General features: G+C 44.7%; 1 protein-coding gene across 1 annotated transcript in view; it reads left to right on the forward strand.

The window, feature by feature from the left end:
- The window catches only part of MMAA (metabolism of cobalamin associated A), a 196,121-nt gene that overhangs the window by 137,219 nt on the left and 32,452 nt on the right, over positions 1 to 26,450 (forward strand). The window contains exon 6 of the mRNA XM_078676887.1: positions 13,664 to 13,813. Coding sequence (XP_078533013.1) covers positions 13,664 to 13,813 — 150 coding nt within the window. The remainder of the gene's footprint in view (positions 1 to 13,663; positions 13,814 to 26,450) is intronic.

The raw sequence follows: 26,450 nt of genomic DNA on the forward strand, positions 1-26,450 counted from the left end.
CCACACGTGAACATAGGGAGTCTTCCATTTGGCCACAGATACCGACCTTGGGAGCAGAATTCAGCGGCATGGCTAGAATAAGAGCTCTATTGTCCCAGAAAGAGGTGGCCTTGAGCTCGGCCCGTGAAACTTTCGTGCTTCACATTGCTAACACCCGTACGGAGGTTCAGGCTCTTTTAAATACTGATTTGCCTTTGCATTTCGGAGCCATGGTCCGTTCTATCTTTAACGCATCCTCCACAACGGGCCTAGCACATTTTTTTAAAGTTGTTAGCGGTGGTCTCGTGACTTCCTTTGAGAAGATTTTTGGAGTCATCCCTGCCTTCTTCCATTCTATTTTTTCATCCTTATTTGGAGGGTTCCCGTTTTTACTTGCATTAGCGGCTGGCGCATTGGTGGTTTTCTGCCTTTTTAAATATGGATGCCCTTCCTGTGCAAGACCACGCTCAGCTGCTACTGACGCGGTTTCGCAACCGCATGCTTGATTATTATGGCACACTGCCGTTGGCGACTCTAAGCACGGCGTTTGGATTATCTTTTCGGTTCTCCTATTTCACCTGTGTCCAGCCTGTATTTCGCTGCCTGACCTGTGATTTCCTTTGGGCCATTGATTTGTGTCTCTGCGGACCAATATCTTCTGACGTCGATTTTGATCAACTGATGAGTCCTATCATTGCTCACGAGTTGGTTTGTTCTGACGAAAGGATTATGGCCTTGGCGGTGGCACATGGACTAATGGGTCCCTGGGATGTGTTGTCGGCAGCGCGAAATTTCTTGGAACAAAGTTTTCTTGAAAACCCACCGAGCTGTCCTCTGATGGTTATAGAGGATCCGGTGCTGGAAGATCACGTATGTTCCTTTCATCTTTTAAATTGGATGGCTGAACTGTTTTCGGATGGGGACAGTGACTTCCTCCTGGAGGCTGTTGCGGCTTACTTTTCATATACAGTCTTATCATAGACACTGCCTCAAAGTGACATGCTGATTGATAGCATTTCCTTGATTTTATTGACTTTTCGTCAAGACATTTTATTTTTGCTTGCCTATTGGCTTGAGCCACATTATACTTGTGGGATATTTTTTAGCATTAGTTTTTATAATTGAATTTTTATTCATGCTCGTTTATAATTGGATTCTGCTCTCATGTGATGGCACTTCTGTTATCTTATTTAGTCCGTTCTCGGATCATGGGGGGGTGTTGTATAGCTCCTATATATCCTTATATCGTGTTAAGTTAGCATAGGTACATTTGAGATTTAAACGCCATTTTTCCTTTCTTGCAACTTCTGCACACGACCCTTAATTGTTGACTTAGCTTTCAACCTAGTGGTTTGCCGTGGTGTATGTGAGAATAATATGTTATTGCTCTGATATCAGTTTTGTTTAATAAACCATGTCTGCACGGAGAGTGCTGAAGTTTCAGGAGCAACACGATATGGTATTGTTATGAGGTCTGATCTCCACGCCTTCATAGTCATAACACAAGTGCAGCCTTTGCCAACTTGGGCTTGAGGCGGGATTGATATTGCTTTGCACGAGAATTGTTAACACACTTGATGCGGTGCACATGCAGAGAGAGCTGGTGTATGCTGATGTGATTCCTTTCATGCTAGGACACTAAGGTATGGGCCCGCCCTAAAACAACCCAAAGAGACCTTCTTAGCTAATAATATAATATATGTGTTAGGGAGGGTGAGATATAAGTGTTGTTAACTCTTATTCATTACAGCATGTTAACATGCTGTCACCATTCGCTTTTTATGTCTTAGTAACTATGCTGATAATTTTGCTACTGATAATAAGTATACTTGTATTATCTAAGATACTGCGCCTGAGAAGACGGCATTAGTAAATAAACATTTCAAATGCACATGTGTCTTCTTTACTCCATGTTCTGGTTTGTAATGATAATATAACGAAAGAGTGTTCATAAGTCCCACGTACCCTGAGGTACTGTAAGTTCATGTTCTGGTTTGTCTAAACATTGGGTGTTTGATATGTCCAATGAGACACTGTAGCTAGCTCGGTAAGGGGTGAGTTGGTTGCTAAGGTAAGTTTTGGGACACCCTAATTTGCCGAGGTTCCACTCCTCTGTGCACAGTTCTGTGTGAGTACAGAAACCCTGCAACAGTGTGACAAAATTCCAAAGAAGTCGGGGTTTTGTTCCAGGTTTTTTCCAGGCAAAATAAATTTGGCGAGTTTAAGACCGGTATTTGAGCTCCAGAAGCTAATCGAGAACTGAAACAGACTTTCAAATGACTTCCACATCCCAATACACAAAGCCTAGCTGGGACACCACATGTACGAATAGTTAGATAACTAGATCATCAGGGCTCCATCAGAGGAACAAGCCCACACTTCTACAGCTGCTTGCATCAACAGTTTCCATCAGCTGGCAAAACATACAAAAGTTGTCCATTCACTTAGTTCAAGTCTCAAGTTTCTAGGAGCTATCCTGGAAACTCAATGGGAAAAGCAAACCACTCCTCAGAAAGAGTAACCAACTACAAGCCCTGGCAAATACATTCAGTTCCTAAAATACAGTTCCTTTTAGAGCTTACAAGTCTCTGCTGGCCCTGATGTCCTCATGCATAGGGTTAACACCAATATACAGACTACAAATTAGGCTGATACTACAAGAGGTAGATCAGTAGTGGAACAACGCTGACTGAAAGCGACAGTGCAGGTATTAAGAAGGCTCAAACAAACAGTGCTGTGGTCTAAATTTCCAGGCAATCCCAGTGCACACCTCCCATTATAATCCACAAAGGACAGTCTAACAATGAGAACAGATGCCCCAATGGAAGGATGGGGGGGCCCAATTGCAAGAACTATTCACAAAGTGCCATAACCAGAGACATCCCTCCATATACACGTTTTGGAGCTGCCAGTCATCAGGCTAGATCCGCAAGCCTTGTTCCAGAGACTGGCAGCCATAGCCCTGTTGATCAGGACAGATGACAAAATCTTGATGTATTACATTGTAAAGCAGGAAGGTGCAAGTTCGTATTCTCTGTTGGAAGGGCCATTGATGCTTTGGGATAAAGCCACAGTAATTAATTGGATATTGATGTAAAAAATGACCCATACCCAGAAGACAAGACCCACCAATCAGAAGCACTCATGTGTGTCCTCTTGGACTGTCAGGAGTTGGAACTTCACTAGGATCAACTGCAGCATATTTTCCATAAATAGAGCTATCCAACAGTAGTCCTATTCACTACACTACAGCACAAGAAATGCAGGTACCTTCAACTCTGAAGGCAATGCCTTTTTAATGATCTAGCCGGTCATCCTAGTTTATGCGTTTTACCCTCATTCCCAGGGTGATGAGGAAGCTCAGAGCGGTCCACAGTTCCTTGATCCTGTTTGATACAATACAGCCATGCCAATTCTAGTACAGCGACCTGCTTTTATCGAGAGTACACCCACCGAAACAGCTGAAGAACCATCCCAAACTCCTCTCCACAAATAACAGAGCGATCCTTTGCCCTGATTTCAAATCACATAACCTGCCAGCTTGATTCCTGACTGTAGGAGAGTGGGATCTGCTTACTATGGTTACCCCCACTTTTTGCTGATGTTTCACTGTTCTTCGACTTTAGTCTGGCTGGGGACCTGCTATCCAGGACCCTAGCCTAGCTGCTTCCTCTCTAAATTGATTCCATATACTATAGGCACACTCCAGTTTGGTTACTAGGGTACCTTCCCTTGTGAGTCCCTAGTATATGGTACACTAGGTACTAAGGGCATAGGTACCCCAGAGGCCCACCAGGGGCTGCAGCATATATTATGCCACCTCTGGGAAGCCTTCCAAAATGACACCAAAGGACTGCTACTGCAGCCTTGGTAAGGTGGTGCATGCACCACTTACTTAGATATAGGTTACCTACATCTACCTTAAATCACTGCACATATGAACCTATCAGTCACCCCTATGGCTGCCCTTATCAATCCTGAAGGCAGGGTGCTTGGTTTTGTGTGAGAGGGTGCCCGTGGATGAGCTGGGCCCCTCTGCAGCGTTTGGAACCTATTCTCTGAGGCTGTTCTGTGATGCAGCCAGACCATATACTCTTAAGTGCCTTATAACCTTGCGGTAAATGCTAACTTTGGAATGGCTTCACTTTGTCAAACACTTTGGAAACCTATTCCCCCGCCAGTCCTGGCGGCGGGGGTAGAATTCCACCCTTCTAGAGGGAGGGACATGTACACACCAGTATAGCCTGTACCAGTTTAAAAGAGCCCTGGCATCACAAAATGGATGCTCCAGCCACAGACACAAGTCTGGCCTCCTGCTTCTGACCAAAACTCCAGCAGGGGAGGCCTGGACAATAGGTTTCCTGTCACAGGGAGGTGTAACCACCTCCCAGACAGGCCTTAGTGGATTGGGGCTGGGTGGGTGCACTCTGAGAGTGCTTTGAAGTCTGCACTGGGGGCCCATTTGGTGTCCCTGTGCATAGCCCAGTTCAAACCGGTTGCAGGCGCTACCAGCCGTTGCTCTGGCGCGAAACTGGACAAATGAAATGGGTGTAGCCACCCCTCTTCCCAAACCCTCCCATAGGTGGGTCCACAGAGTTAGTCCAACCCCTTTCTTAGGTATAAGTAAGGAACCCCTGGCAACAGGACTTTAGATTACACCTGGACGAAACTCTGTAACTGAATCCTGGAACCTCGACCCTCTACTCAAGACTAGAGGACGGAAGAATCTCCCTTGGGGTCAAGGAGTGACTCCCCTGCTTGGCAGGCACCAAAGACACATCTTGCTGGTCTGCATCTCTGAAGCTCCCACCGACGCTGTCGACTTTGCAACACCAGAGGTGGATTTCCAGACTTCTCAGAGGCCGACCCGATTCCCCAGCAAAGCTGAAACCCGCAGCCCTCGTGAGTGACTTGGAACCGGAATTCCTGGACAACGTGAACATTTGCAAGTGCATTGACTTCTCAACGTCTCTTGAAGCTGTGCTTTTGGTTACTTGTAGCCCAAGCTCCGAGCACCTTTTGCACCGAAGATTGTGAGCCTACACTCCACAAGTGTTCCGTGAGCCCGCTTCTTACATTTCTGCTCAAGGCTTCTTCGCGATCCCTTGTCCGTTGACTGGTGGGTCCCTATGAAGGCAACTTTGATTTTACTTGGGCTTCCCTGGTAGCTCCAGACCAGACGTGCCCTGACTCCCCACCACGTGGTGAGTCCCTCGGACCTTCATGGTCCACACCAAAGCATTTCTTTACTTTCTGCATGGGTTGCTGTTGCCAAGGCTTGTTGGGTCCAATATGCTTACCGACACCATAGTACTCGACATCCTTCATGGGACAGCTCGATTCCAGATCCTGATTGTCGTCGACGCCTCCTGGTCCTCGTGGCTGAAGAGTCAAGCTTCACCTCTTTCACCTGAGATCACCCGACATCGGTGGGCATTCGACGATCGTGCCCCTGGTCACTGGCAAGCGACCCAGACTCTTTCCCCTCTGCTTTCAGGTTCTTGTCATCTTCGATCCAGGCTTGCTTTACAAAGTCTTCTCCTGTGTTTAATTTTATAAACTATAATGTTAATCGTGTATAAAAGAAACCCAGGCCACCTAAAGTGCGCACATAACAACTGACTTGCATCTTGGGTCACTATTGGCATTGCGGCTGGGGAGGGGTTGTTAATGTTTTTAAATTCTTGTTTGAAAACTATCAATTTTAGAAAAAAAATACTTTTCAATGCACTGATAAATTCTGATGTACTAAGGTGAAACGGTTGTACATATTACTGAAATGCCCTTTTTGAATTTTAAAGAGACGTTATAATTTTTTTACACTCTTGCCTGAAGATGTTCCTAAAGTTAAGGGTGCAGGACACCCTAGTTATTTCCTTTCTTTAACTTCATTTGACCTTGAAATGAATGTGTTCATGTTCAATTAACATAATCTTTGTTTGTTAGTACTGAGTCGAGTAAATAGCAGCTCGGTGTTGCAGTTAACGAGGGAGGCGCATGTCCCCTTCGGCTGTATTTTGAGTATTACTGGTATAGGCCCATTTGCTTGGATTTTAGCTCTATCATCCGTACTACCTAAAAACTGCAAATTTTTCAGTTTTATAACAATAAGTGTATGAAGAAAGTGGCAGGTCAAACAAATACAAACCATTTCAGTAAAAAAGCTGTAATTGTTCAAAACAAAGACAACAAAAATAGCAGAAGAAATAGGGAAACTGACAATAGGATACAACATTGAAAGATATCAGGTTTATGCAGCATACTGTTCACAAGGGAAACATTTACAGAACATGACAAGATTAAAGGATTTTAAATAATCCGTTTTCAGAGAGCACGTCCGAAAGAACAGAGAATGAACACTAAAGTACCCTCACTTGATAATGGTATTCTAAAAAAAGTCAGTTTGAGAACGCCTTAGTTCTAATGGGGCAGTGTAGCTATTGTCTCCACAAGGAATTCTGTTGTAAAATTCGTTTTTAAAATATTTGTTGTATTTTTATTTTTAGAGTCTTACCAAGATCCTCTTGACTCGCTAAGGGTAAACACTTTGATCCCATGACGGAAAACTTGTTATACTGGTACCAGTAGTCCCCCTAGCTCTAGAAAAGCAGGTTATCAAAGCTGGCAGGTCTCGGGATGGATCATTCTTTTCAAGCATTTAACATGGTGAAGAGGAGGCAAATGTGCAGTTCAGTTGACCATACCCTCTTGCTATTGATCACCCCAGCCCTCCCCATCAGTTTTATCTACTTGTCTTTAAACACAGCTCCTGAACTGTTTCTTCAGGTTTCCCTCCACGTTGTAGGTAAACACAGTAGCAATCAAGCGTAATTGCAAGGCACTTTAGGACCTTTGGGCCTTTTACTGAGAAGTTCCCTGAAGACTTCCTCAAGGCCCTCCGGACGTTTCTGCACGAGTGTTAGAATTCAGGTGTCCTAAGAGCAGGGGTGTCTCGTCCGCTATGGCGGAGGAGCGTCGCCCCACTGCTTTTAAGCAGTGTAAAGAAGAGAAACATAAAATGATAATTTTAAGTTATTATCATTTTATAGTTCCTGACGTGTTCTGCTGCTTTGAGGCGGGCGGATGGGCGGATCTGATCTGCACTGCTCTCCGAGAAGAGATGGGGAGGAGTAGTTTGCCCATTCCAAAGTGCGCAATGACTGTTTGGTCAGCCCTCACGGGCCAACCAAGCCAGTCATGCACACGTCACCGCTCTGCAGCCTGCATGGAGAACATGTTCACCCCTCCAGCCCCTGGCTGAGGTCCATGTCACGGTGCTCAGACCAATCACAACGTTGCCATTGCAGCCTTGTGATTGGCTTTGGGGAGGGAGCCTTGCTGCCTGCTTCCTGTTCTGTCGGAGGCAGGAGAATATGAGTTTGAGCCCAACCCTTTTCAACATCTTTATGACCCCATTGGCGGCGTTGGCGGAGTCGTATGGCGCCCGGATCGTGTCTTACGCTGATGACACCCAGCTCCTCTTCTCTTGTCAGAGGGGAGGAGACTTTGAGGAGGAGAGTATCCGGGATTGCCTTGGGGCTGTTTTTCATTGGTTCCATCTGAACAGCCTCAAGTGCAATTCCGATAAGTCCGAGGTGCTCTTCTTCGGGTGCGACACAGAGCCAGACTGGCAGGCCTGGTGGCCGATTAACATGTTTCCTCCATCCTGCTCTTCCCTGGTCGCGAAAAATCTGGGGGTCAAGATGGACAAAGGATTAACACTGAAATCCCAGATCCTTGGGGTCGCGGGCACTTGCTTCGGCATCCTCAGGATGCTGCGGAGGTTCCTTCCCCTGTTGTCCGAGGAGCACAGGAAAGTGACAGTGCAGGCTCTGATTGGGTCCAGGTTGGATTACTCCAACATTCTTTACCTGGGCCTTCCAGAGTACTTGCTGCAGCGGCTTCAAGTGGTGCAAAACGCCGCCGCGAGAGCAATCTTTGGATTAAACAGGCGGGCCAGTGCATCTGGCCTGTTGATAACTCTGCACTGGCTTCCCATCCGGAAACGGATTGCCTTCAAGGCTTTGACTCTGGCCTACAAAGCTCTCCACTTGGTGGGAGCTAAATACCTTCAAAAAAGACTGGTCTTTTATCAACCGACTAGGTCCTTGAGGTCAGAATCTCTGTTTTTGGCGGTCGTCCCGCGTGTGCAGAGAGCACGCCTGGGAGGTCGCTCCTTTGGTCTGCTGGCACCACAGTTGTGGAATTCTTTGCCGCTCGCCCTCCGGGGAGCTTCTAGTCTCTTTGCTTTTAGAAAAGGTTTGAAAACCTGGTTGTTTACTCAGTAGCCGGTTTTCTGTTTGCACTTGTTCTGTATTTCTGTTTTTTTCTTTTATTCAGTGTTATGTTATTATGTGGCAGCCTTCCTTCTCCAATAAAAGCGCCGGGACACTCTTTTTGAGTAGCCGTGCGCTATATAAAAGAATAAATAACATAACATAACATAACATAACATATGAGAGCAGGAGCAGAGAAGACACAGGGCCCATTGAGGTAAGTTTACCTTTTTAAGAAATGTATAATTTTGCCCCCGGTGCGCCACCACCTGCGACCTGCCCCCCGTCGCAAACCCCATGCCCACCCCCGAGCCATGCCGGCCATTGCTGCCTAAGAGACCTAACTGATAACTGGCTTTGTCCTACATACTCTTTGAAGTCCATTCAGGGAACCTCAGGAGATCTGGGGGGGTAGACACAAGACTATATCCAGCATGCCCATATGCATGCTTGTTCATCTCTGTCCTGCTACTGGAATTGTTTTCTTGTTCAGCTCTGCCCTGCTACTGGCTTGTCTGGGATTCATTAAGGACCTACACTTGCCATTGGTGCTCCTGATACCCACCAGAACCAGCCAGGCTCTTCCTAGATATAATGTTTGAGGTCTTGACTTCTGTCTGCCACAGTCATTGGTGGCGTACCCTTTGAGCCCCAGCATTTTCCCAGGGCTCGTTCCGGGACTATACCAATAGTGCCCTCCAGATTCTGATTTATGGCTTTGGCCAGTTGCCCTTTCATCATTCTAAGCCAAGGATCCATTCATTATCTGCTTCTTTATCTTCCCTTTTACCCCCACTTTCTTTCAGGCCTCTGTCACTTTGAGGATGTATTCTCTCCCTCCCCTGAGTGACTTCACCAGCTTTCCTCTCTTTGAGCTCCTCTCAGTGCATCTATTTGGGCTTGTGTGATTAGTGACATGGTTACCCTCACAGACTCTGCTTGCAGCCACCCCACGTAATCCCTGCAGGGTGTTCCAATTGGTAGTCAAGACCTTGTATCAGGCACAGGTTTTTGGCACATATTCATTTTTGGTGTCACTTAATATAGGTGGCCTCCCTAGATATTCCCACTTTAAAGGCCTTGAACTAATGCACTGAAGATTGCCTTGCTATAAAACTACACAGGGATTCTTTGGTCCTCGACCAGTCTTTTAATACTTTGTCTGTCTGGTGGTGCCCTTTGGAGTTCCCTGGCACCCCATGCTTGACTAATTAGGACTGTCTATGGTAACCCCTAAGTGGTGCACTTCACCAAAATTACTTTTTTTTAACCTAGCCACCTGATTCTTGGATTTGGATGTCTTGATAGGCTTCCGGCCTCTGCGATCTGCTAGAGTGTTGGGCTACTTTAGGTCTTTGTAGTGACTTTTTGGTCAACATGAATACTTCCCTTGTTACCTCCAACCTCTAGCCTTGGCATCAGTTCTTGTTTCACTCTGCGCTAGCCCTATTTCCTTCACTTTCTGCATAAGATTTCCTCAGAGATGTAGATAGGTCTTTTAGTGTCCATGGTTTTGGACAAAATTGATTTGTTCACTGCCCATGCAAGCCCACTGAACCTTTTCCTCCATATGACTCTTAATGTTGATCATCAAAAACTATACTTCAGGGGCATGCCTCTTACAGCATTGTTGCCCTTTCCCTGTGTCTGGCTGGCATAGGCCTGTAGTATTTATATGCAGCATGTGTGTCTTCTTCTGGCCCCCGTTTACTTGTCAGTATATAAAGTGCAACCCTTCCTTTGTGTCCACTGCTCGTATGTTTATTCCTATAGTGCAGCTAAGGTTTCCTTCCCCAAAAAGTGGTGCCAGAATGTTGTTTGTATGTAACATTGGAGATTCAACTTAAATCCTCTCTTGGTGAACAGTGTTTTGTAGTCTCTAAAGCTGTTATTGAAGTTAAATGGAGCTTTCTGAAAGTGGAGCAGCTCTTGCCAAAGCTTCAGTATGCAGTCCATTTTGCCAGGAACATGCATGTAGCTGTTGGGGTCTGATTCTCCTTTACTCCCAGTTAGGGATTCCGTCTAGTGGAAGAGAAGGTGCCTTTTCTCAATGATTGAGATGTCGCAGTTCCCTGTTAAGAGACATTTCTATGTGCCTTATCTTTTTAAGGGAGATTCTAATTATTCTTCTCTCCTCCCTTTGAGATGAAATTGCTTGAAGATTCCCGCTGTTCTACATAGGTATTACAGAGTCCCCACATCAGAAAGACCAAATTGCCTTTCCTGTTTTAGGAGCAGCATGCTGAACGTTTACAGATCTTTTTCCACGGCCTAAGGCAATGAGGTTTTGACTTGGCTCCCCTCGTATGAATCCTCTTAGTCTCTCCGTGGGCTACTGATGTCTGTTCAGGTCAGATGGAAACTTCTAGGGGATTCTCGCGCTGAACTATCTTTCCATTCTGCTGGGCAGTTAGTCTGAGATTGCTTATCCCGTAGCAGATTTTAGCATCTGTCTTTCGACCCTCCCAATTTATATCCATCTTGCATGAGCCCCAAGATAATCAGGACCCTAAAGCAGGGCCCTACACAGATGATTTCCTCTCTGAACATTGCTTTTTTCCATTACTGCTTGACATCATTAGGACACCCTTGTTGTTGTTTTGGCAATTATGTTAACTACTAGTTCTGAGCCTTTTTCAGAGTGTTATCTCTACATCTTCTAATTTCCTCAGGTCTGATCCAGGGTCTTGTGTTTGTGATTGAGGAGTGTACTAGTAGTCACTTTTCACTAAACAAACAGTGCAATTTTGGAGGTATTGAACTCGATGGTCAACCACAAGGGTTTCGTGCAACCCTCACAAACAGAGCCTTTGCTGTTGGTGGCCCGAATCAGGTCATGGGAAAACATTGCAGATTATGACTTCAAAAGACATTTTACATGATGTGTTGCAATTTAACTATCGTTTCTGCTTCCGCTCACTTTGTACCATCCACACAGTTCAGCCCGGGTCATGTCCTTGGGCATTCCTACTGGCAGGGTTGCCTAGTCTCTACCTGCAGTTCTGATTAGATATGCCCCCAGTGAGACCTTGGCTCGTGTCTTGATGGCAAGTTCCTATTTTCACCCTTATGCAACAATTTTACTACTTTCTGCTGAGTGGGAATTACACAAGACGTTCTTAATAGTTCATCCTGTGATGGTTGACTTCCTGTTGTGATTAATTAGAATTTCTCAGGCGAACAAAACAGAAGTCTTCTGCTCTTTCCTGGCACTCCTCTGCCGCGGCTTCCTCTAGTTTGAAGCCAAAATCTTAAGCAATATTTGTGTAATAAGACCAGCCTGGTTTAGGGACCTTGTTATTTTGTTCCACTGTCTGTTTTTTATGTATGTACTCCATTGAGGTCCTAAGAAACATGCCGTCTCTTCTCTTTCACAGACTTGGTTTTGCCTTTAGAGCTGTTGGAATTCTCTCTTAGCATCTCCTCCTGCAATATGCTTGGAAATAGCACTGATGCTTTGCTGTCAGAGCTGCTCTCCTGTCTTTGTTTTTTCAGTAACACCTATGTCCGCTTCAGAGTCCCATGCATTTGTGAGTGATAGGAGATCCTGCAAGAAGAGTTTGAACCCAGCTTAACTCTGCATTAGACTGCCTCTTGAGGTTGTACTTCTCTCAGAGGTTTTTCCTCTAACTGCAACACTACCCCTTGTGTTCCAGAAGGGATTGTTTGTTCTGGGTTTGACAGATGGCCCCATTTGGCTCCTGATAAGTTTTCTAACACTACTGAAAATGGAGTAAGCAGCAATGGGATGACCTCTTAAGTACAAAATATCCACATTTGTGACTTGTATTGTACTCTCGAGTCCTACTTCTCCTGGTGTCCACCTGCATACCGTTTGCTTGTCCAGTGTTCCATGATGTTCTTCTTCACAGTGATTAGGGATGGGACTATGAAAGGCTGTACAACTGGTGAGGGACAGGCTTCAAAACTATAAAGTAGAGGAGCACCGTTTTTCGACTAATGGTTCCATAGAACAATAGTATCTCATACCCCTCAAATCACACTGGGAAAAAATCAATGATTCAATGTGACAATTTAATGGTTACCGAACACTCTTAAGTTATGAAGAAACAACAGAAAGACCTGTTTGTTGTATCCGTATTTTCTTTTTTTAACATTTTCTTTTTGATCTTCCTCCACATAAAACATATTAGAAACTACAGCCAACGGGTTTCATCACAAACTCTGGTGACTTCTTCAGGGCTGTTAGAAAACACACAGGACATAACTTTAACGACAAGACAGTGATAGTGAGCTTATATGACAATAATTACAATATATAAATGCATTAGTCTTCCAGATCAATTAACATAAATCTCCTACAGATAATAAGCACATAGGTGTAATGCCTAGACAGTTGTGAGATTAAAAATACATTTCTTATACAAGCAATAAATCAATAGCTTATTCCTCATGTCTATTCTATACAATGTTAATGGGATTGATAAACCTTACAGTGAGGTTTAGTATCCTTGACGACCCTCAAAGGGTTTCATAGTCACCATATACCATCCTCTTAATGATTATATTAAAACATGTTGACAAAGTAGAATACTTGTTGCACATCATTTTTTATAGTTAAACTCTTAGACGCCCCTTATTGATAAATATTGCATTTTACAGAAAACTCAAACAGTGTTCGGTAGGAGAGAAATCGATTAAATAGTATATATCTCTACAACCATAAATTCACCTCACTCAAATAGCTCTTAATGTGTGGACAAGAAAACGTACCAAATTAAAGGTACATGATGATCAATTTAATTGAAAAGGAATAGCTACCTAAGAATTCCATAGTTTGTATAAGTAATATCTAATTTGGAAAATGGAGGTATGGCACTTAGGAATATCCAATTATTTGAGATTTAAGCATGATTCCTCAATCAAAGCTATTGGTAAATAGTTTCATTTCTCTTACCAAAAGCATCAGCTCTCAGTGAAGATCGCGCCAAAAAGATGGTGTATGAGCTTGATCTATTATTTTTGCAAGTATTCATAAACGTCCAACAACATGTTCTACTGGTTTGAAATTATCTCAAACAAGCAATAATCTGTGTGTGAAACAGCAAGAGAAATTACAATTTAGATCTCTCAGCAAACTAGTATAAGTTAACGAGTCACGTCGTTTATGCATTCTAAGGCGATCACCAATAGTATTAGAGCAGTCGGTTCGTGAGCATCGTGTATATAGTTGATGTTCCATCTTTATAAACATTCTTGAGTGCCACACAATGTGTCAACACTTCCCTTTTGTGCTGAAATACCTTTCGAGGATCGGTTATTTTTAACCTGTTTTCTGTTGGGTAGAGATATCTGTTCTGTGACCTTCAGTCGTTCACGTTCTCAACAAAAGTTTAGTGGCTTTAGCAAAACAATCCATGAATCTTCTAATTTTTGTTTGTCTCTAGGGTATCAAGCGAGGTATTATTGAGATGGCAGATTTGGTTGTCATAACTAAGGCTGACGGGGATTTGCTAGTACCTGCACGTAAGACTCAAGCAGAGTATCTCAGTGCAATGAAACTACTCCGTAAACGCTCCAAACTTTGGAAACCAGAGGTATGTTACACAGTGTCATATTTTTGTAATTCTATGTTCAATGCACTAGCGAACCCTGAAAATCCCTGTAATCATCTTTATCAAGAGTGGTGACTGTGCTCCTATCTATGAAACATTTGTGCTGTTTGTCACAAATAAGCCTCAAGCACGCACAGATGTTTGCTAATTCTAATATTTGAACATGTGTTGCGATTTTCTGAATCCAAAGCCCTTGTTACTTTCTTGCGATGCGGTTTTCAGCAGTCTGTCCTTTATTTTCCCTATAAGCTTGCCCAACTTCATAAGCTTATGAAGTCGGAAATAATAACGTGCTATCAGCATAGTTTAGTTATTAGCATGCTTACAATTAGGATTGTTTTTAGGAGGGAGAACAGCAAACAGGCTAAGCCAAAGTGAACGGATTCTATAAATATTTGGTTAGTAGAACATTCCTTGAAGGTGGGAAAAACATATTATGCCTTTAATACATCAATGTCTTTTGTTTTTTGGGACAAAGGTCCTTTTCATGACTTTTCAAAGCTATACTGACCTTTCATTTATGTTTTTTACTTAACTGACTTATGTTTCCTAATTTCCCTTCACTGAATTTGACAATCTATATAAGTAAAATAATGCGCCCATAGTGTGAATTTGCTGTTCACAAGCAAAGGTTATGTTAGCTCCACTGTCATGGGCTCATTCAAAGTGAACCTCAGGCTGGAAAAGGGTGGTGACTGGTCCTTCATCCTAGGTTGTAATGAGAGAGGCAGGGTTGGTAGTATGAAAATAGTTTGGAGTCACCAGCCTTTTAGCCTTTATCCTTGTTGGAAGACTTCCTACTGGCTCTCGCTTTTAAGGTCTGCCCAGTCATCCATAAATGTGATGTGTGAAAAAGCCTCATGTGTGGGACCTGTGCATAATAATGAAGCAGAGTGAACGGGGGCATCCACTCGTACACAATGATTATCTCCCTGCAGGCTGTGAATAGTGGCTAAAGGTCCACCCCTGATACCAGTCTATCTTGTTGGGTGAGGAAGGCTGCACATATTCAATGTCTGTTCCCCCTGAAATAGTGAAACTCACCCAGTAGTGGCCACCCACACCAGACTCTGTGATTCGGATCAGGAAACATCTTGACCAGGTCCAAACTGATCTGACATTGGACTACCTGCTCTGGAAACCTGCAAAAAGCAAACACAAAAAGAGGGATACCCTTCTGGCTGACTGGAAGATGGACATTGCATTCGAAAAAGACAGACCTTTGTTTGGATCTGATGTCCTGCTCTTGTAACCAAAGGCTAGAACTAGTAAATTATTCTTTTTCTGTTCTTTTTCTGGACATTGAGGACAGCTTTAACAAGTGTTGTGAATACATTTTGCTGGTACTGAACCTTTGGCAGTAGCCACCTTCCTTTAAGCTTTGCACAGTCATATATTCCTTGAACCCTTTGTGCTGTGACCTGTCGCAGAAGTAGCAGGACTTTCTGGAAAGAGAGAAATAAATGGCAGATGAACATTATGTCAAACTGTGTGGTTATCTGCATTAAGGGAAGCTCAAGAAACTGAGACTGTTAATGAGCAACAACAACTTGAAGCCCTGCTGACTTGGCAGAAGAAAAAAGACAGTTGCTGACAGTCACTTCCTGGGCTAGTGATGCTCTCCTTCAATGTCACTTGTAAACTTCCACTGTACATAATATTCTAGGCATCTCTGTGCTGCCCAATTCTTGCCCATCTCGGAGGAATCTGGAGGATTTCTACCTTCACACTCTGGTGCAGTGTGTTGGACCGTTGACTGAAGCCTGCCTCCCTCATTTCAATACACTTGAAACCATCTATCTATCACTTAAGATTTCGGTGACCTCACGATTTGAAGATGCTGTCTGGTTTTCCAAATTTTCTTCAGTGTGCATGTGGTGGCCCCCTAAAACAAACAGGTTTTAATCCCTGTAGAAATTGTTGCATGGCTCTCTATGTTGCTTGAAGATAGGGAGCCATACGTGTTTTTAGAGCCGATCCAGCATAATCTGAGTTTCAAGGGCATTTTGTCACTCCACATCAAACCAAAGGGTTCCGCGCTGCCATGCTCTGGCTCTTAGGGTCCTTGCTAACTGCCTCCAGTGTGCCTTTGGCCACGAGAAGCCGAGAGGCCTTAAGTCTCGAATACCACCGGTGGGTTCACACTCAGCGCCAGTTGGACCCCAAAAGCATATTAACGGGCCAGCTCCAATGCTGACTCCACTTCCAGCGCCAAGATTCACACAGGGTCCTGGAACATCGACACCGATTCCAGAAGCTAAAGTACCGATTGTCCTTTCCAACTCCGAGTCTGCACTAAGTCAACTTTGACCAAGGCCACGTCCACCTGAAGTAGAGGCACCGCTTCCTCCACTTGATCTACCACTGCATGATGACCTGCAGGACGATAGTAGTCTTGATACCTCCCCTGGTATGGGCCTCCTCTCGCCTGCCTTCTGTTGGTACTCTAATCACATGCCCTTTGGACCTCCCAGGTGTCTCCAAGTGGGAGGCAGGCTCTCACTATTTTTGCTGGGTTAGCAGGCCATAACATCGGATACGTAGATGCATCAGATAAGTAGATGCTGCAAAACGCTTACTTCCTGCACTACTACACCATCCACTATCTCTCCCCAATGACAGATGGAGGTTCTTCTTTCTGTTTTGCATCAGGAAGTGCAAACCCTTTAGGGCCAAATAGTCTATCCAGAGGGTGTATGCACCAGAAGTAGAACATGGGTGTTATTCCTGCTACTTTCTGGTGCCCAAGAAGGATGAAAGCCTTCATGCTATATTAGATCTGCACTCTCTCAGTACCTTTCTCTGGAAGAAAAATTTCAAGATGCTCACTTTGGCCAAATTCTTCTGTGGTCTCGACCATGGACACTGGATGGTTGCATTGGACCTGTGGTTCATAGTGGTATCAGCCTGCTCAGCTCCCCTTTAGTTTCACTGGTGATCCTTGGATTTCCATTAACGTTTTGGCGGAGTTCAGGGTTGCCTGCCTTCCCCTACCACAACGAGTGGCAGTTAAAGGTGGGCTTGCTCCAGGCAGTCCTCAACAACCTCCAGACTACAGCTTTGGGGATCATTATCAACATGATGAAGTCACACCTGACTCCTTCTCAGATCTTCCCCTATATTGGAACCGTTCTATCAGCCTTGGTCCTGGATTTCAGTGAGCTCAACTCTAAGGCATCTGGGACTGATTGCCTCCTGCTGGTCGAACATGTCAGGTTGCATATGTGGGCTCTGCAGTGAGACCTGAAGTCTCGGTGGGCCCAACATCGAAGGATCTCTCCGACCACTTTCAGATTTTGGACGAGACTGCAAAGGACCTGGAGTGGTGGTTACTACACCTTGATTAAATCAGTGGCAGTCCCCTGTTTTCCCATGTAGAGCTGACCATGGTGAAAGATGCATTGCTGCTGGGTTGGGGTGCCAATCTGGGAGAGGGATAGATCAGAAGCATCTGGTCTCAGATGCAGGCCCAGCTCCTCTCCTGGAGCTGAGAGCCTGCTGCTTGGTGTTTAAAAGCTTCCCTGCCGTCCATCAAGGGAACGCTGGTGCAATTGCTCCCAGACAACATCACCACTGTGTGATGCTGCTACAAACAGAGGGCGTGGGGTCACAGACCATATGTCAGGTGACCCTTGTGCTTCTTGAAGTAGATGGACCACCAAGGACTCTCTGCTGGTGAACCACCTGACAGTCATTTAATGCTAGGTTGGAAAACCTCAGCCATTGATGCCTAGCAGATCATGAGTGACAATTACACCCAGAGGTGGCCTAGGATCTCTTCTGCAAATGGGACGAACCTTGGCTCAAACTTGTCACGAGTGCAGAGAACACGCTATGTCAGCACTTATATGTGTTGACGTTTCCAAGGTGCCTCTTGCACTGGGATGCTTTCTGCCTCTAGTGGAACTCTGGACTCTTCTATGTATTTCCGTTGATACCACTCCTCCCCTGAGTTCTAAAGGTGATCAGTCCCGACTAGACCCTTGTCATCCTAGGGGCCCCGGATTGGGCATGGAGACTATTGTATCCAGAACTCCTGGGCTTGAGCATTTGTCCTCCAACCAGGCCGCCCCTCTAGGATGACCAGCTGTGGCAGCAGTAGGGCCGGGTTCTGCATCCGGGCCTTCACTATCCCCACCTTCATGTTTGGAGATTGAGCGGCGATAGCTGTGCGCCTTTGACCTTCCACCAGACATGGTTGACGTCATCTCACCAGCCAGGTGTCCGACTGTATACACTTGTCGTTGTGACAAATATGAGGCCTGATGGGGAAACCCTGCAGTTAAGTCATTTTCAGGCAAAGTTATCCGATGTTCAGTTATTTGTTTTGTCTCTAGCCTAGCAAGGCCTTGTTCTGGGCACAGTTACAAGTACTTTTTTGGTTGTTGCCAGATCAGCTACCTTGTTTAACTCCCAAGTTGGTATCAGATTTTTTAAAAGATTAGAACATGTGTGTCTTCTCTCCCACTTTGTCATGCCACAGTAGGTCCTTAACTTGGTCCTTAATTTTCTGATGCGCTCTCCATTTCAGCTGCTTCACAGCTGTTTCTTGCCAACGCCTTAGCATTGGTGTGGCATGTTGGTGAGTTTCAGACTCTGTGTTAAACCACCATACACCACCTTCTACAACAAACGGTTTTATGTACACAGGCATCTTTTTTGCCTAAAGTTGTGATGCCATTCCACTTCACCCTGCCGGCATGCTCTGCCTTACCCACTAAGGAGCAGGAGAGAATCCATCATTTAGACACCAATAGATTGGTGAGCTTCTACTTCGATCATACCAAAGAACACTAGGTCGACTGTCATCTCTTTGTGGGGTGCGCTGGAGTGTAAAAAGGCACGGATGTGCAGAAGAAAACCATCACCCACTGGATTGTGCTCTGCATTAATATCTGCTATGCATTGGCTACAAAGCAGCCTACTTATGGACTATGTGCTCATTCTACCAGGCCCAAAGCTGCTACCTCTGCATTGGCACGCGGTGTCCTTGTCCTAGACATTTGCAAGCCTACTACATAGGCGCCCCTTCATATGTTCACAAAGCACTACTCTCTTGACAGTCCAGTTCGCTGAGAGGGGAATTTTGCCTCCTCTATCCTGCAGGACTTCCTGTTTTGGGGCCTTCACGCACTCACCTCCAAATAGTTACTACTTTAGTTTCTATTCAGAGGATAGGGAATCCACTGCTAGAAACTCTATAAAAAGAACAAATTACTTACAAGTGTGGCATCTGGGGATATTTCATCTGTAAAGAGTCTGAGGTTAAATCGTGTATCCACCAGAAAGAGCATTATAAAAGGTTAGTAACTTGCTCTTTATTTCTACAATAGATTTTAATTACACCTCAATAATGAGACTGGATTCACAAAGCTTTTTCTGTGGGCAGTTGGGTCTTATTTCAGCCTTCGGTGTGATTTACCAGTGAGCTTCCAGAAGGAAGAATAATTAATCGAAGGACAAATATTTGCGAATAATAAAAACTTTCTTCAGGTAAAAATGCCAATCTCTGCACACAGCTACTGACAAAGTATTTAGTGAATCAGGTCAGGATTTTCAGAACTGATTTACATCTAAAAGCAGATATAAGACCCAGCTGCTGCTAGAAACAATATTGTGAATCTGATGCCTTAATGTATATTTTTGTATTTGTCACATGAGAAAAGTGGCAGAAGGATGTGGTAATCATCACCTAAGCACATAAGACATTATTTGTTGGAAGAACATTAACAATATTTCATATAAGTGAGGTGATAATGTGACGTCGCCATAGTTTTTTTTTTATCAAAAGAAGTCTTGTACCTTTATTTTAGGCAATGAAATTACAAGTTGGTGTCCGATTCCAGCCATTAGATTTTAGTGCTTTGGAAAATGTATTATTTGGTATACAGGTAAGTAATGTTTTCTTTCAGGCCAACAGCAATAATGTCAAATTCATAAACTGCCTATGTTTGACAGTGTCTCAGCAAGTGATGAGGCCTGCAACGTTCAAAGAACCAGAACTGTTGGACTGAGGTCAGTGATGGCTTGATGGACCGGGGTGAAAGGGCAAGATGCAGCCCTATTCTCCTCTTAGCAGCTCTTCTCACTCCCCCATTTGATGGATAATATAGTTTCTTAAAAATACATCCCATTACACGACATTCCTGAGGAATATTGTATATCCTTGACTCTGTACACGTCACAAATATAGCCATGGCCTCCAGCTTTCACACGCGCCAACTGTGAGCAGCGGCAGCTCCTCTGCTAAGGCGGAAGAGCACCACCCCACTGTTCTTTCAGCAGTGCAAAAAGGAAAAATAAAATAACACAATGTTATCGTTTTATTTTTCTGTACTGACGCAATTTTACCGGCTGGGTGGGGCTGGGCTGTCGTCACAGGCAGCTGGGAGTAGGAGTGGGGAGCACTTAAGTGCACATGACAGTTTGGACAGCTGTCTTTGGCCGGCCAAACAATCATGCACACTTAGCATGTTTTCCACCTGGCTGTATTGCACAGCCTGAGTGGAGAACATGCACAGGCTTACAGTCCCTGTCTGAATGCCGAACCATGGTGCTCAGACTAATCACAGAGCTGCTTTGATGCTGGTGATGGCAGCATTGTGATTGGCTAAGGAAGCCTGTGTACTTCCGTGTGTCGTGGACAGAATGACGGAGGAGAGGCAGCGGCCGGTGTTCGAAAGATAAGTCTTTTTTATGTGCGCACAGCATGGGCATGCGACCCGTACTTGGGAATCGCATGAACTGGAGCACTGTGTGCAGCACTTCACCCACTACAGACCTAGAGTAACAAAGCAGTGTTGGTTAGAAAAAAAGCTGCTAATTAACAGAAATAGTTTATTCAGCTGGACTGACCTATTGTAATATCTAACCCTCAGAGTGGGACCATTTTGGTATAAGTGCGTAACGGATCAACGACCTCAGCCTCCTGCTATTTGCACTCCTAATGTAACTCAGCACCCTTGAGACCACCATCACAGAATTGAGCACAAGGGGTTGGTCTAATAGCCAAAAAAGGCTTTTGATCGATGCTCAAGAAGCTGTTGCTATCACATAATAAATTAAGTAACACATTATACATAGTTGCACATTTACTGTATCAGTATTAAAGCACCCCGCAATGCCTGCATGATGCTCTATAAATGAATAAAACCACTCTTCTCCAGCCATCCTTTTATAAGGCGTTAGCCTCCTTTTGGTTGTTATCAATGTTAAGATGAGACAAAGTCTTAATGCTTTCATACAACGACTTGTGCACCCCAGCATGTGCAGGCAACTAGTGCAGTATCCGGGCTGCTTTGTGGGGGCGACAGAAAGGCCAGAAACCCCACCTGATAGCCAGGCATTTGTTGTAAAGTTTTTTCTCTGTCTCCTTATTTTTTATTTTTTTCATTCATGTATTATTGAGGTGTTTTGTTAAGAGCCGCATATCACATTGCCCTTTAATGGTGGATCGTCTGATGAGATTTGCCTTGCAGTGATAAAGCCGAAATCATATTCTTATTGCAGCCCATCTTTTAATAGAGAAAGTTCCTTCACTTTAAACAGTAACAGCACTGATTGGTTGATAGAAACCATGTGACTGACTAGGTTTTACACACAAAGTTACAAAAACAGACCTCCTTCGAAAGGTTTGCGTTGCCATTAGTTTTTGAAGGACATGGGACCTAATATTCATTCTAATGTTCGCAGATCACTCGCTTGTGCATGTCCTAACGAGTTAAAAAAAGACACCTTTTTTGATTTCATAATTCCACTCCAGTAAATGTTCCTAAACCGTGTATGAAAGTAGGATCCGCTTTCATGGTCACCCCCACTTTTTGCTGGTGTAATTATGTTTTACTGGCTAGTCTGACTGGGATTCTGCTAATCAGGACCCCAGTCCCTGTGCTTCTTTCCTAAATTGGACATGGGGAGTACTTAGGTACACCCCAGATTGGCTACTGATGTAACCTTATTTTTCCCCTAGTATATGGTACCAAGGTACCCAGGGCATAGGCTCACCTGGGTTCCCCCATGGGCTGAATCATGTATTATGCCACCCATGGGAGACCACTTCCATTGTGACTACAAGCCTGCCATTGAGACTACAAGCCTGCCATTGCAGCCTGTGTAAGCTGGTGTCTGCACCACTTACAACAGATATACGTTACCTTGTATCTGAGGTCACTGCACTTAAAACCATTAAGTCACCCCTAAGGCAGGCCTTTCAATCCTGAAGGCAGGGTGCTCGGGTATAAGTGTGAGTGGGACTTTGCATCAGCAGGACACCCCTACAACCTTCGGAGCAATTCTTCCGGGTTGTAAGTGCATCAGCCTCTACGATATATAGAGTGGCCATGCGTCAAAACATGAAGGCTATCTCTAAACTGGCTGTAACAAACCCTTTCTTGTTTGGTATCAAACATGTTGGAATCATACCCCAAAACCATAAACGTATTAGAGGTATGATTCCATACACTGTAAAGCTCCTCCGGGATGCCCTCAAGGCTTCAGGTACTAGTCTTCTAGACCCGGACAGCAAACTATCTCTGCTGCCAACCAGAGACACGATATTGCCCTCCTGCTGTTGAGCCAAGCTCGAGCTGGGGAAGGCAGGACAATAGGTTTCCTGTCACAGGGAGGTGTGATCACCTCCCAGACACAACTTAGTGTATTGGGACAGGATGGGAGCACTTCCCAGCGCCAGTAGACTGCTTTGAAGGGCACATTTGGGGCCCTTCTTGCATACGCCAGTTGAAACCACTTCATCGAGCCGCAGGCTCCTGTTCAGGCATGAAACTGGACAAAGGAAATGAAAGTATCCTCCCCACTGTACAACCCCTCCTCTGAGATCGTCCCAACCCTTTCCTTAGGGTACTTAAGGGCTTACCTGTGGGTGAGTTTCTAGATTCGTTGTAGGATAAGATTCAGATCCAAAACCTCTTAATCTTCAACTGTCTGGGCACTTTGGTCTTAGCTGGACTTCGCTTTGGCAGCTGAGACTGCTACTGGGAAGGCTCCTGGTCTCGTCGTCCTGCCAGTCTTCTGCAAAGTCTGTGCCTGTGCTCCATACAGGTTCTTCACAAGGCCTGTGGACATCCAATACATCCAAAGGAATCTACCTTGGAGCGAAGGAATCACTCCCCTGCATCTGCAGGCACCACAACAACGCTGACTGGTCTGCTGTTCCTAAGCTCCTATGGACTCCAAATGGTTCAGCAACACAGGTGGTGGTCTCTCGTCGGAACCTCTGGAGCAGTACCCCTGTGCACCTCGTCAACTTGCAGTTGGCAAGGCTTGTTGGCTCTCTTCACCAGAGATCTTCGGGCTCCAAGACGGTCCAGCCAAAATCCTCTCTTGCTGCCAAGATATTCGCCTGCACTGCATCCTTTATACCTTGGGCCTGCATCATTTAGTGAGCTACTCAAGGTCCTCTTGTGTCTCCTGTGCCTTTGGGACATGGGTCCTCTTGAGGGTCTTCTTTGGCTCCAATGGGCTTTCTTGATCTGGGCCTGCTCTGACTTACCTGCTGATGGTGAATCACTTAGTCCTTGCTGGTCCCTACACTGCACCTTTTCGCTCACTATGCTGACCCCCTGACTCTTGACATCTGACGTGGGACAGCTTGTGAATGGCTCCTGGTCTTCCACAACATCGCCTGGTCTGCACAGCTGCAACTTCAAGGGCACCGTCAACTCTCCTTCATCCCCGACATTGGTGGGCATTCATCTTCAGTGCCTCCTGGTCACTCCTGAGTGGCATAGACTCTGTCACATCTGCTTGCAGGTACTTCTCAACTTGAAGCCACCTTTGGGTTCCACCGGACTCTTTCATCTTCTTCGCCAGCGACATCTTTTCTGAAGTCCTCCATAGCGGTCTACGGCGGTTTCCGATGTCATTTTGCACCTATGCACTCGCCTTTCCTGGTGTAGGTATCCTGGTTCCTGGGTTATCCACGTGTGTCTTCAGGGTCAACTGGCAAGGGTCCTTTTTCTTTAAAACTGCTATTGCGACTTCCCCATTGACATGTATTGAGCACGCGATCGTGTTCCCACTCTACACAATACCGCCGTGGGTTTCCTAGATACTCACGTTGGGTGGTTCCTTAGGTCCCCGGCTCTTCTATGTCTTCTGGGTCCATTCTCGACCTAGGTCGTGATTCATATTCCACTATTTAGTATATGTATTTGTGCTACTTACGTTTTCTAATATCTAAGTATTGTGTGTATTGTTGTTATATCTGCGGGACGGAGATATTGCAATGTGTTAGTGAGTGTTCATAATAAATACATATTTTTATAACTACACTGTGTTTTTATTTTCATTTAACCTATACCATAAAATTAAGTGCTCGTAAAACAAGCTGATTTGCACTCCTTCTGGACTAATCCTGAAGGCTGCTCTGAACAGCTACCGGGGCTAATACCACTAAAATCACCATGCGGGTTGTCTGGATTAGTGCAGAGTGCTACACTTACATAAGTGAGCACCATATACTAAGCCAGCCTACTACAAACAGCCAATAATAACAAAATTATTGTGAACGTAAATTACATGAGTGCTTAACAAATGCTCTTGGGAAAGTGTGCCATAATCCCAAGCATGATCCTTTATTCACTATACATTGAGTACCATGTGGCATTTAGTTCACAGAAAGAATTTTCTGTCTTTTAAAAACGTTTGCTGAATATGCACGTGTCTTATAAAAAAATATAACCTATATTTTTATATTCTTCAGTAACCACCCTGTCATTACAAGACCAAAACACACAGCATTAAATTACCTTTCAGATCAAGTTATAATAAATCTTCATACCAGTAAGAATGATTTTCGAAAACCAAATTGCCTAGAAGGAACTCATCCTGTTACTCAAGATTTCACAGACAAACTGGCAAATCATTACAAGTACAAAGCAGACACGTTGGACTTGTACTTACAACAGAAACAAAGCACCAGCACTAACCCTTGTACAAAACAACTATCCAAGAATGCTCTAATCAAGCCTCTCCATTCCTTCCAACTCTTCTCACACAATAAATTTATGGACCTGGTCAAAGCAAGCAGGCCTGCCGGCAGCCCTTCTGACCCCTGTCCGCCACAAACTTTCAAGACCATTCTTTTAACAACCTCTGCTGCCATTCCAGTAAGAAGAATCATCAACGATTCCTTAACTACTGGAATATTTCCAGAAGAACTCAAAAAGTCATACTTACGCCCTTTACTGAAGAAAACAAACTTGGACCCGCTGAACCCCGACAACTACAGACCCATTACAAATGGACCTTTCCTGGTCAAGCTTATAGAAAGAGCAGCGTTCGCCCAGATGTCCCAATTCATTGAAGAGAATGACATACTTTCTGATTTCCAAACAGGTTTCCGTCCGGGAAGAGGCACTGAATCTTCCCTCCTTGCCATCTGGGATGACCTAAAGAATACAGTTGACCGCAACGGGGTTGCTGCGCTACTCCTCTTGGCCCTCTCAGCTGCCTTTGACACGGTTGACCAAGACACTCTGAAACAAAGACTTTATGAAGCCGGCATAGAGGGAACTGCTCTAGACTGGATCGCGTCCTACCTTCGAAACAGAACTAATGTCATCCACACCCCACCTTTCTCGTCCAAACCGTACTCCACAAAAGCAGGGATCCCTCAAGGTTCTATCATCTCGCCCCTGCTTTTCAACATCTACATGAAGTCTTTACCAGTACTGATCAATAAATTTCTCCTCACGTGCTACAACTATGCAAATGACATGCAAATACTCCTTCAACTGGAATGCCCCAAAGACATTGGAAAATCACCAATTTACAGCTGTCTCAGAGCCGTGGATCAGTGGATGACTTGGAGCCATCTCAAATTGAATGCTTCAAAAACTGAGATACCCACATGTGGCGATTGGAAAAATTACAACCCGCTTGCCGCATGGCCTGATGAACTGGGATCACTGCCTAAAGTATCGAAGGAAGTAAGAAACCTCGGAATGACCATGGACTCCAAGCTGTCGATGAATGTCCAAGTAAATAAACTAGCAAGATCAAGCTTTGCTACTATAAAAACGCTGCGACGAATTTTCCCTCATTTGGGATTTCAACACAAGATCCAAGCTACCATCTCCCTTGTTCTATCCAAACTCGATTACGCCTATAGCCTCTACCACAGATCACCTTTAACGACCATGAAAAGACTACAACTGATTCAGAACACGGCTGCCAGACTACTCTTGCATATCAAACCACGAGACCACATCTCCCCTGCCTTGAAAGCCCGGCATTGGTTACCGGTTGCCAGAAGATCCACGTTCAAGCTGCTTTGTATTACCCACAAAGCAATACATGGAATAGGACCACTCTTCATCAGGAATAAAATCACCAAACACATTCAACAAAGGAACCTACGCTCTAAAGGAGCATCTCCCCTCAAAATCCCACCATACTAGAAAAAACAATGAGTGGCACATCCTTCTCTGTTCAAGCAGCCAAACTATGGAACTCTTTACCCCCCAACATAAGATCCACCGACAACCACCTTATGTTCAGAAAACTACTCAAGATCTGGCTCTTCCCCACATAAGCACCATACGGAAATAGAAATTTACAGCATATCCCTCTGTATATAAGCAATTGTTTTCACTATAGA

Source organism: Lissotriton helveticus, chromosome 2_1 (assembly GCF_964261635.1).
Source record: "Lissotriton helveticus chromosome 2_1, aLisHel1.1, whole genome shotgun sequence".
In the NCBI taxonomy this organism is placed as follows: domain Eukaryota; kingdom Metazoa; phylum Chordata; class Amphibia; order Caudata; family Salamandridae; genus Lissotriton; species Lissotriton helveticus.